Source organism: Phoxinus phoxinus, assembly GCF_949152265.1.
Source record: "Phoxinus phoxinus genome assembly, chromosome: 11".
In the NCBI taxonomy this organism is placed as follows: domain Eukaryota; kingdom Metazoa; phylum Chordata; class Actinopteri; order Cypriniformes; family Leuciscidae; genus Phoxinus; species Phoxinus phoxinus.
Window position 1 is genome coordinate 2,884,491 of NC_136886.1, and position 19,360 is coordinate 2,903,850.

General features: G+C 36.5%; 3 protein-coding genes across 3 annotated transcripts in view; 2 read left to right on the plus strand and 1 right to left on the minus strand.

Annotated features, from left to right (window-relative positions):
- The first annotated feature begins 293 nt into the window (after positions 1-293).
- Positions 294-7,451, plus strand: cyp24a1 (cytochrome P450, family 24, subfamily A, polypeptide 1). Its single transcript, XM_079627187.1, has 12 exons — positions 294-600; positions 1,057-1,247; positions 1,327-1,420; positions 1,503-1,596; positions 1,687-1,778; positions 2,170-2,281; positions 2,895-3,040; positions 3,284-3,450; positions 5,169-5,247; positions 6,234-6,431; positions 6,535-6,646; positions 6,754-7,451. The coding sequence occupies exons 1-11, from the start codon at positions 358-360 to the stop codon at positions 6,643-6,645; spliced, it is 1,527 nt and encodes a 508-aa protein (XP_079483313.1). The 5' UTR covers positions 294-357; the 3' UTR covers position 6,646; positions 6,754-7,451.
- Positions 7,452-10,864: 3,413 nt separating this feature from the next.
- Positions 10,865-14,521, minus strand: nat8l2 (N-acetyltransferase 8-like 2). Its single transcript, XM_079627200.1, has 2 exons — positions 14,180-14,521; positions 10,865-12,203 (listed from the first exon to the last, which is right to left on the minus strand). Coding segments are annotated over exons 1-2 (687 nt in total). The 5' UTR covers positions 14,181-14,521; the 3' UTR covers positions 10,865-11,517.
- slc12a5a (solute carrier family 12 member 5a) overlaps positions 13,699-19,360 on the plus strand; it is a gene marked incomplete at its 5' end in the record, with an annotated part of 157,337 nt that continues 151,675 nt past the window's right edge. The window contains 2 exons of the mRNA XM_079627176.1: positions 13,699-14,058; positions 15,717-15,922. Of these exons, the coding sequence (XP_079483302.1) occupies positions 15,796-15,922 (127 nt within the window). The remainder of the gene's footprint in view (positions 14,059-15,716; positions 15,923-19,360) is intronic.

Sequence of the window (19,360 nt, forward strand, 5' to 3'; positions counted from 1 at the left end):
AACCGCGATTGCCGATCGCCTTTGGCCAGCAGCGCACAGAAGCCGCTGAGTAAATATTGGCGGTCTCAGTGTTGAATCAGAGAGAGGAGTTGAGGCCAGCTCAAAGCGAACCGCCTCACCTCCGCTGTGTTTATTTATAAAGCGCGTTTGAGGGCACTTCCTCGGGCTGCGCGGGGTCATGCGATAGGCTACTCACCAACGTAGATCCATAAATGAATGGTGGGCTCGACTTCCACACACGATTCCTGATTGGTCGCCGCGACCGAGATAAACACAGCCGCGAGTATATATATATAGTGGCATCTAAGAGAAACTCCACTGACACTTTTACGCACGTCGTTTTACGCACGCTTAAAGATGAGAGTGCATATCCAGAAAGGTCCTCAGATTCTGGAGCTACTGAAGAAGAAGTCGTCTGTGGGGCTTCAGCACTGTAAGCCCACATCCTCCGTGTGCGTGCTGGACTCCAAGGATGCTGGCGGGAGCGCGCCATGCGCGCACAGTCTCGACTCTATTCCTGGACCAACAAACTGGCCGCTGTTCGGCAGCCTCATCGAGGTGCTCTGGAAAGGAGGCTTAAAGAGACAACACCAGGCGCTGGTATGAACCTCTGCATTAGCCTATTATGCATTATAAAAAAATAAATATTTTCATTTATATCCTTATATATTTTAATGATTTAAAAACTTTTTTGTGTCAAATTTCAAATAAAAAACATAAAAATATGTTTATGCCCATATCAAATGTTTATGAAATATACTATTAAAAAGGCTTTTCTTGCATTAATAATAATATTTATTATTATTATAATTATTTGAATATAATTTTATTTAAATTTTAATTTATATTTTTCGTATTTATATGTACACTATAAATTAACTTTAACTTAATTCAACTTAATTGGTGATATTTTTGTGACGTTTAGTGAAACTTTGTACTTATTTATGCTTATTTAGAGCACTTTATATCTACACACACACACAACACACACACACACACACACATGTACATTTTCCACAAGTGTTTTATTTTCTCTGTTCTTTTTTTTTCCCTCAGATCAATTACCATAAGAAGTTTGGGAAGATCTTCCGGATGAAGCTGGGCTCTTTTGAGTCGGTTCACATCGGGGCTCCAGGTTTAGTGGAGGCTCTTTACAGGAAGGAGGGCAGCTATCCTCAGAGACTGGAGATCAAGCCATGGAAAGCGTACAGAGACATGCGGGACGAGGCTTATGGGCTGCTCATACTGTAAATATTCTGGTTCTCTCACAAGATTGAATTAGTTATTTCATGACAGCTGTGGTATTTTAAACTGGTGTGTCTGCAGGGAGGGGAAGGACTGGCAGCGGGTGCGCAGCGCTTTCCAGCAGAAACTCATGAAACCAACTGAAGTCATGAAACTGGATGGGAAAATCAATGAAGTGAGTTGTGCTCGATACACATCAGTTCACGTACTGTATCATTCACATCTATGCACATATATGACTGCCTGTTGTCTTTAAGGTTTCGGCTGATTTGATAAAGAGGATCGGAAGAGCAAATGTCAATGGAAAGATCAATGATTTGTATTTTGAACTGAACAAGTGGTCCTTTGAAAGTGAGTTTTCATGCAACACTTCCCACATATACTACACTGCATTGCTATAATGAAATGCATTGAATGTTTCTCTCTCTTTGGGTCTTATAGCCATTTGCTATGTGCTTTATGACAAACGTTTTGGGCTCCTGCAAGACAATGTCAGCGAGGAGGCCATGAATTTCATCACGTCGATAAAAACGGTAAATTGACCATATCTTTGACCCAATCAATATTGTGAACAGTGAACGCTCACTGTTTAAACTATTGATGAAACTGATGAAAGTTAACTTTCTTTAACACACCGGACACCTATTCAGCCTGTTGTTCTGTGCTATTGTGGAGCTGAATAACTTGCCTTTCCAGATTAAATGTGTGTTCTTGGTCTTGGATTTTGTGAAATAAATTTCTAAATAAATGCGACTTATAGTCCAGTGCGACTTATATTATGTTTTTTTCCTCTTCATGATGCATTTTTTGACCGATGCGACTTAAAGTCCGGAGCCACGTCTCTAGCTGTGCTTTGAGGCATTAGAAATGCAAAGATGCAAGTAAGCCATAGTTAAAAAACAAATTGTGCTTTCTCACTTTCAGATGATGAGTACCTTTGGAACAATGATGGTGACGCCCGTGATGCTTCACAGGATTCTGAATACCAAAACATGGAGAGACCACACAGCGGCATGGGACCGTATTTTTAGCACAGGTACTAAAGAGTTCCTTGATCAAGTGACGTGTAACCCATAAAGTGTTCAGTCAGGTGATGACACATGAAGAGAGAGAGAGAGAGAGAGAGAGAGAGAGAGAGAGAGAGAGAGAGAGAGAGAGAAAACCACAGTAGTAAACGTGGTGACCTAAGTGCAAGAGAATCCAGCCAAATATTTGTATACCGAGAGAGAGAGAGAGAGAGAGAGAGAGAGAGAGAGAGAGAGAGAGAGAATTGAATTGCACTGAATTACTCTCAGTTTGTTGTGTTGTTGCTCTCACTGACAGACACCTGTCACACTATCACAAATACTTCATCTTTCCTGCAGTTTATGATCACAGGAATAAATTACATTTTGAATATTAAAATGGTTCTGTGATTTCACAACATTTCTATGTATTTTCCCTCAAATAAATGCAGCTTTGGTGAACATAACTTTCAATAAAGGACAACATTAAATAAAATCATGCATTCACCGTAAATATTATTGAGCATAGCGTGTTTTATTCACTTACATTTTCATGAAATACCATTTTAAGAATGCACACACTTTTATTAAAAAGCATCCATCAGAAATGTCCTCAATTCCTCAAGCAGTCTATCATCTCAACAGCTAAAGTTTACATCGACAAGAATCTGAAGAGGCACTCAAACGGCGAAGCGGACGATTTCCTCTGCGATATCTTCCACCAGAACCACCTCACCAAGAAGGAGCTGTACGCCGCCACAGCAGAACTTCAGGTCGGAGGAGTGGAGACGGTACGCATTCACAACACACACCAACTTTCACAACAAGCCTGTTTTTCAGCGAGCTTGTTTTCCAGTCACACGCGAGCGAGCTAAAAAAAACAGTTGATTTAACTCGTCTTTGTTCTGCTCTTATCCAGGCTTAGTTCACTCAAGCACATAAGTCAGAAGAATGAGGCAGGGCGAGCGTTAATTGTTCCGCTGTACAGTGTGTCCTGATTGACCAAGCAAATCCTTCTTGTTTTCCTCCTGCAGACGGCTAATAGCATGTCCTGGGTCATTTTCAACCTCTCCCGAAACCCCTGCGCCCAAGCGAAACTTCTGAAGGAGATCCAAGACGTGGTGCCTGCTGGGAAGACGCCTCGTGCCGAACACATCAAGAACATGCCCTATCTCAAAGCCTGCCTGAAGGAGTCCATGAGGTGAGCACGAGCAACACAATGTGCTTAACTGCTCTGTAAACAGATTTTAAGTATGCAAAATATCACTTCTCGTGTCTTTCTTTTGATTTAATTGAAAGGTTTTCCCTTAATACTGGTTGAGAAAATCCACTTTACACTCTTAAAAATAAAGGTTCTTTATTGGCATCGATGATTCCATGAAGAACCTTTAAAATTCATGCACAAGTTTGCCTTAAGAACCGCTTTTGGTTCCCCAAAGAATGACAGAACCCTCTACAGAACCCTTTTCCACTATAAAGAACCTTTTGTGGAATAAAAAAGGATCCATGGATGTTAAAGGTTCTCGATGGAACCATCATCCTTGGACCAGGATCTTTATTTTGTGTGTGGAATCTTTTCATTGCACAAAAGGTTCTGGGAAATTCTTTGGGGAAACCAAAATGGTTTTTAAAGGTGTAAGAAATATTTGTGTTTTAAAGAACCTTTCAGTGAACAGTTCTTACATGAAGCATTTTAGAACCTACATTTTTTTTGTGCAATGGAAAGATGTAACACTCTTTTTTACAGTATGTTAAAGTTTTTGCAGGGAGGCGATAGAAGAACCATTTTGGGTTCCTCGAAGAACCTTTCAGTTTTTCTTAGTGTGAGGATCATTTAAAAATCTAAAGAACCTTTTTCCAGTATAAAATATTTTAATGTTTTGAAAGGTTTCATGGATTTTACAGGTTCTTCATGGAATCATAGATGCCAATAAAGTACCTTCATTTTTAAGTGTGTTGGAACCATTTTGGTTCCCCAAAGAACCTTTCAGTAAACCATTTTTAAACGTTAAAGAACCATTTTCTTGTGTAAAGAACATTTTAATAATCTAAAGAACGCTTTGTGAAATGGAAAGACTGGTTAAAGGTTCTTCATTGAAACCATCAATGCCAATAAACAACCGTTATTTTTAACAGTGAAAGAACCACTTTGAGTTCTAGAAACAACTTTTCAGTGTGCAGTTCTTAATCATTTTTTCTTAGTGTGAAGAACAATTCAATAATCTACTGAACTTGTTTTCTTTGAAGGAGCTTTTGTGGAATAGAAAGGATCCATGAATGTTAAAGGTTCTTGATGGAACCATTGATGCCAAACAAGAACCAGAATTATTAAGGATGTCAGAATTAAAGGTTAATTATTGGCATTGATGGTCCAATGAAGAGCCTTAAACATTCATGGCAACATTCCATTGCACAAAATGTCCTTTAGATTATTAAAATGTTCTTTAACTTTTAAAAACGGTTAACTGAAAGGTTCTTTGGAGAACCAAAAATAATTATTCTATGGCATTGCTGTTAAAAAAAAACGTTATTTTTAATAGTGTAGCCGTCCATCCCAGCACTGTTCTTATGAATGTGTGGAATCGGCTGTAAAGGTTCATATGAGGTCATTAGGTCCAGTCATGTGACATAGTCCCGACTGGAATCCGAAAGCACGTGGAAGTCGTGTTTATACCCTCACACTTTCATGTTCCAGACGACAGTCATGCGTTACCGGAAGACATGTCCTTGTACATGAAAGAAGGATAATGCTAAAGCATGTGCTGTGAATGTTGATGGTGTATTTGTGGGATTATCTATAGCCTTGACTTGCATTAGCGCCATAAAGTGCCTCATACCATTCAGCTTACAGTCTCACGCATGCAAAAGATGGAAATTCTCACAGCAAGAGGTTCATTGTTGTTGTTTTTTTCCCTGCAGAGTTTCCCCCTCTGTGCCGTTCACCAGCCGTACCTTAGACAAAGACACCGTGCTGGGCGATTATACTCTGCCTAAAGGAGTGAGTATTCATTATTATCAGTCCTGCTCACTACTTCCCCCTATATGAACTCTGATCCGAAACCTAGTGAGTGGTCCTGATGTCCACCGTCTAACTGGCAGCTTCTAATACAACATCATAACTGAAAGAAGAGTTCATAAGCAGCTGATTTTGGAAAGCTCTACATTAGCAGCATTGAAGCTTATGAAAGAATTGACTCACAAAATTGATTCTAGTAGAGTTTGATGATTAGATGTTATCTATCCTTCACATCAGGTGTGCATCTGCCTTAAAATACTGCCTACTGTAAAAAACTGTAAAAGACTGTAAAAATGCTACAGTGAAAAACAGTTAATTGGTTAACAGACAATTTCCGTACTATATACGGTGAATAACTGTGATAGATACACCGGTACATTTAATGTAGTTTTACTGTAAAATACCATTAAATTTACAGTTTTTGGAAGTGAAAAAGAACAAGTCATTGTATAATTTACAGTAAAAAAAAAAAAAACGTAAATTGACATTCACAAAATTCCCTGCGTGACACTTCAAATTTGATGTAATTTTGTTGAAATAACTGCTTGAGATGACCTTTGGTTCATCATGTAACTCTTGTCACCGCTGTGATTGGTGGGTGTCAGTGTAATACAATGGTACAAAACAGATATTACCGGTAATACTTCAATAGGTCGGTTAATTAACATTATATCAGATAATGAAATACGGTTTATTACTGTAAATTTTAAGTTAAGTCTGTAAAACCTAAAATGTTGCTACCGTATTTTTTACGGTAAATTTCTGGTAACCACAGCTGCCGGTGTTTTACCGTAAATTTGATGTAATTTTTTTTACAGTGCTATTTTGTGTCCCTTTAATTACTTCATCATAATATCTACGTTAAATGTTTTAAAAAATATTTTATGCAATGCACATTCATATTTAGCAGTTCATGAGATGAAAATTGGAGCATTATATTTATTAACACTATTTCTTTATGTTCTCAGACCGTCCTGATGATCAACAGTCAGGCTATCGGTTCAAGCGAGGAGTATTTTGACAACGGGAAGCAGTTCAGACCCGAACGCTGGCTTGAAGATAAAGGCTCCATCAACCCGTTCGCACATGTTCCCTTCGGGACCGGGAAGAGGATGTGCATCGGCCGGCGTCTCGCTGAGCTGCAGATCCAGCTGGGTCTTTGCTGGGTACGTTTGCAGTGCAGGCTGGACATTAAACGGTTAACAATACTTCTAGGTCCGATGTATTTTCTTCACCTAGTCCTAATGTTTCCTATGCTGTTTATTACAGATACTGCGTGACTATGAGATTGTGGCCACAGACCATGAGCCGGTGGAGTCGCTGCATTCAGGAACACTGGTTCCCAGTCGAGAGCTTCCGGTGGCGTTTGTCCCCCGATGAGGTAATGAAACGCGCACGCGCTCAAACGTTTCATTCAAGATATTAGCAGAGGTTTGATGCTCATGTGTGCACCGTGACAATCTTCTCTTGTATTTTTTATCTTTGCAGATACCTTGTACCAGTACTAACCTGAACGAATGACTCCATATCAATGGATCAGACACATTACGAGACCTTTATATCGCTGCTAACCTGTATCAGTGTATCAGTCTCACACTTCAAATATACCTCAAACTATTAGTACATATGATTATTCTATTTATTTACTAAATTAAAATTAAATATTTAACGTTCTCATAATTGCTGCTACCTATATTACTACTATAGTAAATATATTTTACTAAAATGTTAAAATTATTATTATGTAGAGGTGATGCATTTTCTATGCAATATTGTTTTGTACTGAAATCGTTCCATGTACAGTATTATGTAAAATTCTTTTTATTCTCTTTTTTTAATACAAAAACTGTGTAGAAATGTACATATATGTCATATAAAACATAAATGTAACATTCTATTTATATACTCAATAAATTATGTGTTTAATGTATGTATGTGTGTTGAGAAAACATGTTGAAAAAGCAAATCAAAGACAATCTAATTCACAGGATATTGTTCACCACAACAAACCACTTTTGTTTATAATACAAAGTGTGAATGTAATGCTGTGGTCTGATATGAAGTGAATTTATTGTGTGACACAATAAAAATACTTACAAAAAAGTAATATGATATTATGTTTGTCTGGACATGCACCATATGTGAATACAGTAATAATTCATGGTTTTACCATCACTGATCAGATCTAAAAAAATAAAAAAATAAAAAAAGCTTTTATATCAGGACTATAATGATTAATTCTCAGTAGAAATGGAGGCTGAAGTTGATTTAATAAAGGGTGGAAATATTATCCACTTTAAATTAATAATATACTCGTTCCAAAAACACCTATTATTCTTTTTACCAACAAGAGACTCAAAGCAGGCCGTACATCAGTCCAGATACAGTAGCTAAACTATAAACAGTTTTAAAGATATTTCTATATTAAATAATATTTTATTTTTATACTATGTTTATATTTATAATATTCCACTTTTCACAATAAAAATGCTGGACTGCCTGGTTTTTGCAACTATATTATCGCCCAGTTCTTTATATAAAGTTGGAACTATAAGTATGCCCAACTTTATCCGCATAAATACAGTATACTCATGTAGTGATGTATGGCAGATCTCAACTGTGTGATTGCTTGTATCATCACAAAATGTGAACAATATATTGCTAAACACGACTATAAGGCATAAAGATATTCTAAACATTAACATCATGATTTTCTGCTTTAAAAAACAAGAATGTGTTTTGTGAAAAACACTATTTAATTTACGTATATACTGTATATACAAAAACATATACATATTTACATTATATATATATGTATGTATATACAGGTACGCGTGTGTGTGTGTGTGTGTGTGTGTGTGTGTGTGTGTGTGTGTGTGTGTGTGTGTGTGTGTGTGTGTGTGTGTGTGAGTTCAGATGCAAAAGCCTGTAAGTGCCATCCATCTGAAATTTTCTTCTAGAATGATAATTTTTATCAAGCTCGTATTTAATGTGTGGAAACTTCGTATTTAACTTCAGTAATTTCACTTAAATGACAATTAATAGGTAATTTTCATTGAATTTCCATATTAAATAATACTAAATAAATTATAATATATTACATAATATATTCTAAATTGATTACATTTTCTAAAATGAAAAAAATATTATCAAAATAAATTTCATTATTTTATTTTTTGAACATTTGATTGCATGAAAGGTCAATATATATTTTTTATTATGTAATATTATATAAAATATTAATAGAAATTGTTAATATTAGAAAAATCTATTATATTGTTATTGTTGTTATTATTTTTATTACTAGGCCTACTATTGTTTTTGTAGTGAAGTTGTTCCGCTCGGTTGGCCGTTCTCCAGTATGGAGTATGGAGCTGTTCTCCGGGGTTTATGGGGTGCACGGGTTAATTGGCCGGTGAGCCGTCAGTTGACACTGGACTGACACAGATTCAACAATGTCATCATGTTCTGGCATTTCACAAGCTATGAACTTGATGTTTTGACAGAAAGGCACACAAACACACTGCCAAGTGATATAACATGCAACTACTGTAACTTTAACCCCAGTTTCTCAACGTCCCTTTGCTTTGGCCCGGGGCCAGTGTCGTTCACCTCGTGTTGTGTGGGCTCAGGGCAAAAACAAACTCACTACGCCAATAGAGCAATGCAATAAAGTCAAATGTCTGATTGCTGCCCGTGTTGATAGTAGTATTAGAACAAGTCGAGCAGTGAATAAATCATCCGAAATTAATGTTTATCTTTATTCTTACTTGACCCATGTATTAATGTAATGGCGTTCCTGTGATTAAATTGACATGATCTTGTCTTATAGTTTTTCTGCATTATGGCATGTGTTTCTCTCATAGTAGACGCTGACGTCATTTCTGCTTCATCAATGCCAAACTAAAACAAGTTCAACATTAAGATCCTAATTTCACATGAAGTGACATGATTGACGTTTTGGATTAAAGCTTTTATCAAACATGAACAACATGAAAATATGTATATAATGGTGCTCTCATTGCAAACTCAAATAAGTCATGGGGCCATTCACCTGCTGGAAGCCCTTTATCCCGAGTCAAGAAACGGGCAACAGTCCATACAGAACTAGAAGTTTCTACAGAAAGAAGACACTGAATTCTGTCAGGTTATGTTACGAAAACATACGGTATGGCAACAAAAATATCCAGTACTAAAATAGGGATGCAAAAATACCAGTGAAGACATTTAAAATGTTACAAAAGATTCTATTTCAAATAAATGCTGTTCTTTTGAACATTCTATTCATCAAAGAATCCTGATCAAATGTATCACAGTTTCCACAAAAATATGAAGCAGCTCAACTGTTTTCGGCATTGATAATAATCATAAATGTTTCATGCGCATCAAATCATCATATTACACTGATTTCTGAAGGATCATGTGACACTGAAGACTGGAGTAATGATGCTGAAAATGCAGCTTTGATCACAGGAATAAATTATATTTTACTATATTTAATTAGATTTTATATATATATATATATATATATATATATATATATATATATATATATATATATATATATATGTGTATATATTTCACGATATTACTGTTTTTATTTGATCAAATAAATGCATCCTTGGTGATCAGAACTGACGTCTTCCAAAAACATTTAAAAAATCTTACAGACCCAAAACTTCATAAATAGAAGCAGGACAACATAAATATATGAATGAAACTGGTTTAACCTGTAGAAACCCTACACACACAGACACACACACACACACAAACCAACCTATATCCATATCAGCTTTACCATTACTGTACAACCGCAGTAAAAGTTTTCTAATCTTTAAAAGGTCATTCACTTCAAGACAGCTTTCCTCCGAGGTGTAAACGTGGAGTATAATCTCTCTGTGAATCAGCAGTTACTACATCTATAGCAGTGGTGAATCCAGATTACACTTTCTACTTCCAATGGCAAAAATGTTCTTGCTTATACTTGAATTCATACATAACAAGCATTGTTTCCTGAGGAACACCTGTAATCCTTTTCAATACTTTCTGGTAGATTTTCTAAACCATGATCACTGGGAGACTATAAAATATGAAAGTTACAATCTGATGGACATCATGCGATAAAATACCTGTAATATTCTGAGGAACAAAATATTAAAGAGTAAAAGGAAAATCGCTTATATTGTAATTAAAACTGAGAGTTGTAATATATGTCACAAAATGACAAGCAAAACCAGTAAAAGCATTACACATCTGCCAAATGATCTCACACGCAGATTTGATGGAAAATATCTGATCCACCTGAAAACTTTTATCCAACACTCAGAAAAAAAGCTACAAAAGCTGTCACTGGGGTGATATACCTTCAAATGGAGCATTTGCTCCTATTACGAACTAATATGTACACTTAGGTACTAATAGTAGCTTTAAGGTCCCAAAATGCACCCTTTAGGTACAAAAGTGTACCGTTTGAGAAGCCACCGCCCAGTGAGAGTTTTTGTACCTTTTTTCTGAGTGACTGAAGCAAAATGATCATTCTGAGGTTGATGCCTCCATCTAGTGTCTGTTTAGAAGTAGTACAGCAGTGGAGATTCATTTTATCAATGTCAATGTTTATTGTAGCATTGCTTTTGCTAAAGCACACTTTACCTTTATGGTTAATCACCATATACAATTTTTTTTTTTTTTTTTTAAACAAGTCATTCAGAATGACCTCCAGGAAGTTTTGATAACTGACTTTGAGGGAGACATTTTACAATATATAACTTTATTAATAATATGTCCATTTATTTCCAATGTAAGTCACATGTCTAGACAGGATGTGATGTATTTCTGGTGTTGATTCAATTTATGTCAAGTTAAGTCACCTTTATTTATAAAGCAGATTGTATCAAAGCAGCTTCACAGTGATAAGATGAAAATAATACAACGAAGTTGTTTCTATAAGAAAATTCGTCATCGTCCACCTTATGTAAGGAGAACGAATCAGCTTCACCCTAAACAGGGCTTCATCTGGGCTGTGTAAAGAAATAATTAAAAAATAATACAATTTGTAATAATGCACAGATACTGTATGTACTGTATTGCAAGCAAGAAATAAATCAAAAGTGAAAAATCTTTAATTGCAATTGAATTAGATTTGTGTGATGTAAAACAGTGCTATAAAACTTCTGTAAAAAAGTGCAACTATGATTATTAAAGAAAATCAGAACTACAAAAGTAACTTTCAGCCTTTAGATGAAAAGTGAATGCTCAGATGTTCTTCTCCATGGTCAGGATTGTGGCTCTAGTCATCCAGATCATCCACTTTGGGAACTCCGATCGCGTGTGAACCAGGATGAGTTTAAAGCCCAGCTTAAAGTACAGCGCCACGGCTGCTCTCTGCGTGGAAGAGGTGGAAAGTTCGATCTTTGAGAAGCCACGTTCCCTGCAGAAGTCTTCGGCAGTTTTAGCCAGCTGGCGACCGAGACCAGAACGCCGACAGCTGGACGAAACAATCATTCGGTAAACCTCGCCATACTTTTCCCCATCACTTCCCGGGACATTTTTTCCTTCAACGGCCACCATCCCCAAAACCTGAGGCCGGCCGCTCATCTCAGCCTCGGCAACCCAGAAGCAGTTGTCTGGATTACTGAGGTAGTAACCCGGAATATCGTGCATGTCCGTGTTCAGTCTGGCCCGCACGTAGCCGGCGTAGAACTCGTAGCAGCAGAAGAACACGAGACCGATCCAGGCTCCTCCAGACACCAGGGCCAGAAGCACCGACTGCCCACTCCACACATACGAGCCGATGTAGAAGAACAGGCTCACGGCGATGTGCAGCGGCCGGGTCATGGCGTACATGAACGCAGGACTGATGTGCTCCTCTATTCCATCTCGGAAAACTCTTTCGACGGCCTCCCGGTCAGAGGGCTGATAGCGCCGGATCACAATGTTCACTGGAGGGAGAAGTGGAAATCATCAAAATACAGAAAAGGATTTGAAAACGCACTGTGATTGGCTGAAATGTACTGTATGTGTTTGATATAAAAAATATAAAAATTATATAAAATGTTATATATTTAAAAATAAATGCTATTTTTTTTTTTATATAGCATTTTACTGTAAACTATTTAGAGGTCTACTAACAGTACATGCTATATATGGCTGGCTACTATACCATTTATATATATATAAATAGCCTATATATATTTATTAGGGCTGTAAACGATTAATCGCATCCAAAATAAAAGTTTGTGTTTACATAATATATGTGTGTGTATTGTGTTTGTGTATAATTATTTTGTATATATAAATACACACCCATGCATGTATATATTTAAGAAAAATTTGATATTTATATAAAATAGTTCTATTTAGATATAATATAAATTATATAAAAATATATATGCAGTAAATAAATGCAAATATTTCTACATGCATGTGTGTGTATTTATATATACAAAATAATTATACACAATACACAAATATATTATGTAAACACAAACTTTTATTTTGGGTGCGATTAATCTATCTATCTATTCTATATATATATATATATATTCACACACGACAAACATGGCATGTTTAAACAATTTAAACGGAAAAGTTTTTCATTGCGAAAACGACTAAAACGCTGTATTTTCAGCTGCCTGGCCAGTAGATGGCGATGTCACTTCGAAAAGAAACACTATGCATCTATAAAATGAGCACGTAATGCACACTTTTGTTGTTTTAATGGAGACAATAATTGTATTGTTTCCAAAAACGTGCACTTTGACGTAAATGGCAGAAATCGCCAGCAAACCCGAAACAGCCAAAGCCGCAAAAACGCCGTTGTTGTGTAAATGAACAGCCAAAACGCATAAGTTTTCAGTTTATTTAGTTGAAAGTGTCATGTAAACGGCCCCTAAATTATCTATTATGTTTCAAAAAACACACAAACTGAACACGACAGTCGTCTGTATGTGAAAACCAACTTTTGTGTTTTTGGTACACCGTGTAAACATACCCTCAAACACTTTTTAATCTTTTTTTTATATATATATATAAACTACAAACGTTGCTTCTGGCCAACTGTCATATGCGGGTTCATGAGTTCATGCTTGACATAAACGCCAGCAATTGTTTTGAGTGTTTTTTAAAGAGTCAACTTTGGAGTACACTTGCATATGTAGGCCTATTTGCAGAGATTAATTATTTTTTCAAAAACCTTTGTTTGTGTTCATCTGAAGAAAGAAAGTCACCTTCAGGACGGCATGAAGGCGAATAAAGGTTTCATTTTTGGTAGGAAAATCCCTTTAATTATAACGTTTTATTTAAAAAAATAGTTGACCACAGAACACAGCAATTAGAGCTCATCGGCTTCCGTACACTCAAATCATGGTTCACGCGGGAACACGCATGAAAACAGGCGGAGCAACACCATATAAGGACAAGAAGGCGGAGACTGAAACATGAGCGCAAATCTCATTGGTTGCCATGTATAATCATGAACGAGGCCGTTATATCGCGAATCGTGAACAGGCTTGCGTTTCTCGCAAGTAATCCTGCGATAACAACACAATTCGAAATGATAACTTGTGCTTTTTTGGTTATTTCGAATCTTTATAAATATATATATGGCTTTATGTGGATTTAAAATAATTATCTGACCATATCTGATTAATTCAAAGTACAAGCATCGCGCGAAACTTTTAACAACTCACAAAACATTAGTTAGACGTTTATAAGATGGAGATTTTTTCCTTCTTCAAAAGTCAATGTGGCGACATGTGGAATATTCCTGAGAGCATATGTGAGAACAACATGCCGGTGAGTTCATTATAACAGTTTTCACGTTTTGATGACACTGCAAAGCATAAATACAATTAAAAACCGTTTGTTCATATAATGGTGCAGAATAGACAGACAGACAGAACTGTTTGCTACTTACTGTTTAATGTGATTATCCTTTTATTTCCAATCAGTGTGTGCGGTTCCTGTCTGACAGAACATGCACTGTTGATCACATGATGCGCGCGTGTCAAACTCAAAACTATCAGCGGTTTTATCAGTTCAAAGTTCAGGATCAGACATTCTCGGTTCAGTGGTTTAAAGTGTATAGTTTATCATTTACATGCATAGAAATGTCCTGAACCTGTGGAAAGATGTGTATAATGAGTGCAGAGATTCCCTCACTCATGTGTTCCTCTGAGGCTCAGTCGCGCTGTTCTGCTGTTATCGCCATCTAGCGTTACTGGCCGGTTCTGCTACTGAGTGTGACCGCACTGATTGTGTTTGATGTGCTGTATCACTGCTAATAATAGTAATTTTGAAAGTAGCATATTTTCCCCTTAATGTTTAAATATGTTCATTTGACCTCAATAGGCTGAAACTGAGGCTTTAATCTTCTGTGGTGTCATAAAGCATTCACTTTACTGAGATGTGAATGGTAGCCATTCAGTTTGACCCCAGCAAAACCACATTGCAGGAATGCAATACATTTTCAATTTGGTGTCTCAGTAGAAATTAACTTATAAATCTAAATCTTGAAATTATGGTTCTTGGTGATACCAAATAATGCAAGGTGAAACTTTTTGATGATTCTTTATAGCTTAAATCAGGGGTCTTCAAACTTGGGTCCAGGGCTACAAGGGAGTGCAAGGGGGTATGTGGAAAAGCAGAGTAAAAAAATAAAAAATAATAATAAACATAAAAGTAATCTAAATAAATAAAATTGACTAAAATAAAGATTAATTCAAATAAGCAAATAAAACTTGATTTAAATAAATAAAAAATAAGAAATAAATGCATTTTATTACACTAAATTCATTCAAATAAATAAATAGAAGTAAGATTAAACTAAATAAATCATTGATTAAAATAAGAAATAATTTAAGTGAATATAATTTGATTTAAATACATAAATAAATTATACATTAATGCATTTAATTACAATGCATTTATTAAGATAAATAAATAAAATAAACGTGATGCATCTAAATTGATTCAAATAAATTATTTAAATAAATATAAATATGAAAACTAAATAAGCAAATTGATTAACTTAAATTGATTAAAATAAATAAATTAAATTATCTTTAAATTAATACATAAAATGAATTAGGTCTTTATACATATGCAGTACAGTAGCTATGCCAGGGCTGTCTTTTAAAAGTTAGGATGGGTGGTCCGTGCATGTAAAATATTGCATGATTGTTAGTGTAGATAATGCTTTTGCTGTTAAACGCAGCTCATATTGTGTTCATAATTCACACTGTGTGGCTTAATCGATGTTTCTGATTGATAATCGGTCGCGACTCGCGGGCTTTAGGACCCGGATGCTCGGTTAGTCCTCAGACACCGGTTGATGATCCGCTCGCGACTCATTCAATGTCTTTTATCAAAGAACAATAAAACGCTCGTCTCAACCGGACAGCTTACACACGTTTATGCTCGTGCGTTAACATTAGTCCTCGTACTTCTAACAGAGACTGGGCACTGCACATCTGCAGCACCGGCGAGCTCCTCCTTCACCCAGCCCGCTTCAGGCCACCGGTGACGGGCAGCATGAGCCAGAGGTTCACCGTGACTGCCGGTGACATGCAGGGGGAAGTGAACCAGCTGTTCGAGGGCGATGATGAGGAGACGCCGACACCGAGCTCTGCTGAAGCTGGTGCTGAAGCCTCCGGGAAAGGTGAGAGATGTTTAAGATGTTCTGACACCTGTGAAGGATAAACTCATCCAACAGCTGGACATATGTGAGGCTGGGATATTAATATTCAACACGCCGCCCTCAACCATCAAATGAGACTTATGACTATTTTATGGATATGGATCTTCAATACAGTCTATATTCTACATTGATTATATTGGTTCAGGTGATTTTCTTTTAAATTGTAAAAAAAACAATCCAGATATAAACTTATCAGATTTTACATCAGGTATTTTCATCTATATTACCCAGGTCGATATGGCATTAAATGCACTAAAATAGTAGTTTTAATTTTCTACATCATACTTAATGCTTTAATAATGTCCAGTGCATATTAATATAGTTCAAAGACAAAAAGTGTATTAATATTACATATTACATAATATTACATATCACAATTCTTTCATACTGTTTCATATATAGGCTACAATATATATTATTTGATAATATGAATAGAAGTGTAGCCTAATATTTCACAGAATATCATAGTTACTTACAAATCCATTTTTAACCTCTTTTGTTGCTGATCTCTTGGGCATATATGTAAAAATGCTTGGTTGTTTCAAACCAATTTTGGGTAAAATGTGGACAAACCCAGCCGTTGGGTTACATTTGTACATTACATTTTTACCCCAACGTTTGGGTTTGTCCATATTTTACCCAAAATTGGGTTGAAACAACCCAGCATTTTTTAGAGTGTAGATAGATATAGATTACACTCATTATATTAATTTGATATTTCATATACAATCCACTGGTTTATATTTTAATACATTATCAGGACATCCATATAAACATTGTTTTAAATACAAAAGTATCAGATTTTACATCAAATTCCCCCACATGTTTTGCCCCATAACTACTGAACTAGTCTTACAAACCATTTTGTTTTGTTTGTCTATAGCATACCTTTTTCAGTGCATATGCTAAATAGTTAATAGACTAGACTATATTGATGTATATATTAGGCCCTATATAAATTATGTATTTCATATGATAATAGTCTATATTTGAATATAGACTATATTGATTATATTTGCATTTCATAAGGACTGATAAGATCCACATGGTGTTGATGTACTGTATAGCAGTGCTTCAGGATATATGGCATGAACTGCACTGAACCATTGGGTTTTGTATGCAGTGCAAGTGTACATTTTCCTTCCCTAAGCTCAAACTGACATATGTTGGGTTCATAATCGGTGTAAACTTTGAGATTTGAGCCTTCTTTGATTCAGGAAAGAGAATCTGCTCGATTCCACATCTCTTCATCGGCACTGCAATGCCAAATCTGGCTTGAGCGTAACCGAGAGGGCAGTTTTGTGTAAAGTTCCTCATAGTGACGATTTACAGATTTGATGCAGTGTGACGATGCTTTTCACAGCACTTCAGAAGCTCGTTGAAACGGTTACACTGTCTTGCCATGTCTGTTAGCCCTGAGTGGGCATGGTTCTCTTCACATAATGGCACTTCTGATTATACTTGATGAAGCCTTTGAATATTGAATGAGGCAAAATGTGTTTTAGGCCCAGTAAGCTGTATGACATACAGGAGGTCTATAGTTTTATTCAGCTGCAATCATTAGCTCTTGATGCTTTCTATGACGCGTTTTGCAAATCTTTTTTTTCTGAGATTGTGCTATAGTTCTGATAAATATAGTTCAATTATCTAATTTAATGGACTTTCTCTCAGGGGCTTGATAAATGCAGCAAAAACAGTCTGGCTTTAATATTACAAGAAGCCAATTGTCTATGGAGTATATGCACACTGAAAATGAAAATGCAGTGAGGCATCAGAACATATTTGATGTTAGTTTTGTGGAGCAGATTTTGAAGCAGTCAGATTTCACTGTGGATGGGAATTTTTAATATGAGATGATGACAGAAATAGAAAGTGACCCACTAAATACAGTGTTAGAAGGACTGGAGTTGGTGTTTCTTGCCAAAGTTTGCTTGCTAATTACAGGCTTTTATAAGGCTCTATTTTTTTTAAGAAACTGCTTTGGAGCAATATGCATTGCAATAATTTGAATATACTTGAATTGTTCTATTATAATTGTATATACTCCTTATGCTTTTAGTTCTGCCCCTCTGGACAGGTCTCAGTTTACTCCTGCTATTAAGATGCTTTTTGTCGATCGGATCACGTAGACGAGGCAGACACGTACACCTGGTGTTTTAATCCATCTCTTTTGTACAGATTCAACCACTTCTGTCCTGATTTCTTCGAGGGAAGGGTCTATGTATGTTTTTTTCAGATCTTTCAATCTAATGGACAAAACAAGCTCGTGCAAATATAAATGTGAATGCCCGGAGATGACGGAAAAACACACAGAGAGCATCAGCTGTAGTTTCTGCTCTGACAGACGAAAGACGCAAGTGTGTGTTATATCAGGAATGGTAAGAGAATTTAATGTTTGGTACGTTTTTCATCTTCCAACCAAACTTGGGTCTTCAGCCGACAGTTTAAATCCCGTCTGGCTAGCGTAGCGCTCTTCTCATAATGTTTACGCATTAAATCAGTAAGGTGGAAACTAAGAAGACATTATTTTGTGGCTGTTTGAACTCATTCGTTCACATGAGCGTTTACACTACGAAAGAAATCCGATTGAATGTGTTTTCAACTACCTCTGAAAGTGGACAAGCTCAAAACATTTTAGATCCCGTTTACACCTGTATTTAGAGTCGTCTATGTGATCCGATCGACCAATACCAGGTGTAAATAGGGCCTGTCTTCTTATCCCACATTTCTGTGAACAGGAGCATGATGGGTAACTCTGCTCTAAAACCTAGTGAGCTGCCTACCTAGACAGCATTTTAAGGGATCACAAGTAGGGCTGGGAATCTTTAGGAATGTTCTGGTTCTGGGAATCACAATCCAATTGACTGTTCGCAAAGTCCCGCCCCCCTTAGTTACTGTCGCTATGTCCGACAAGCTACGCAGCTCTCACACACACAGCATGTTCTCACGCAGTGAAAAATACATAGCGGAGCAGAGAGGACACTGACAACACACTGACAGACACAGACCAGCTTACTTTTCGGTTACTTTTGATATTAAACATATTAAACAAAGTCTCGCCTTTCAAATTTGGTCATTTTTGAAAAGAAATGTAAACAATAAATACCGTTTTGTGGCTCTTTAATGTGACTGACAGATCGCTGTGTCGCCTCAGTTAAAGCCGCTCGTGAACTGATCATCTCTTCCTTCTAGTTCATTTATAGCATCAAATAAACATGAATGAACATCAGAAGGAATGTTGTTTTAACCGCGGAAAGACGTCAGTACTCCGCTTCTCAAGCTCAAATCCTCACATGTTAATCTACTAACTCTCCTGACTGCTTTGTCAGACAAAATGGCGGATGGCAAAGTATGATTGGTCAGATCACCTGTCAATCAAGCTCCCTGCGAAGGGTCAAT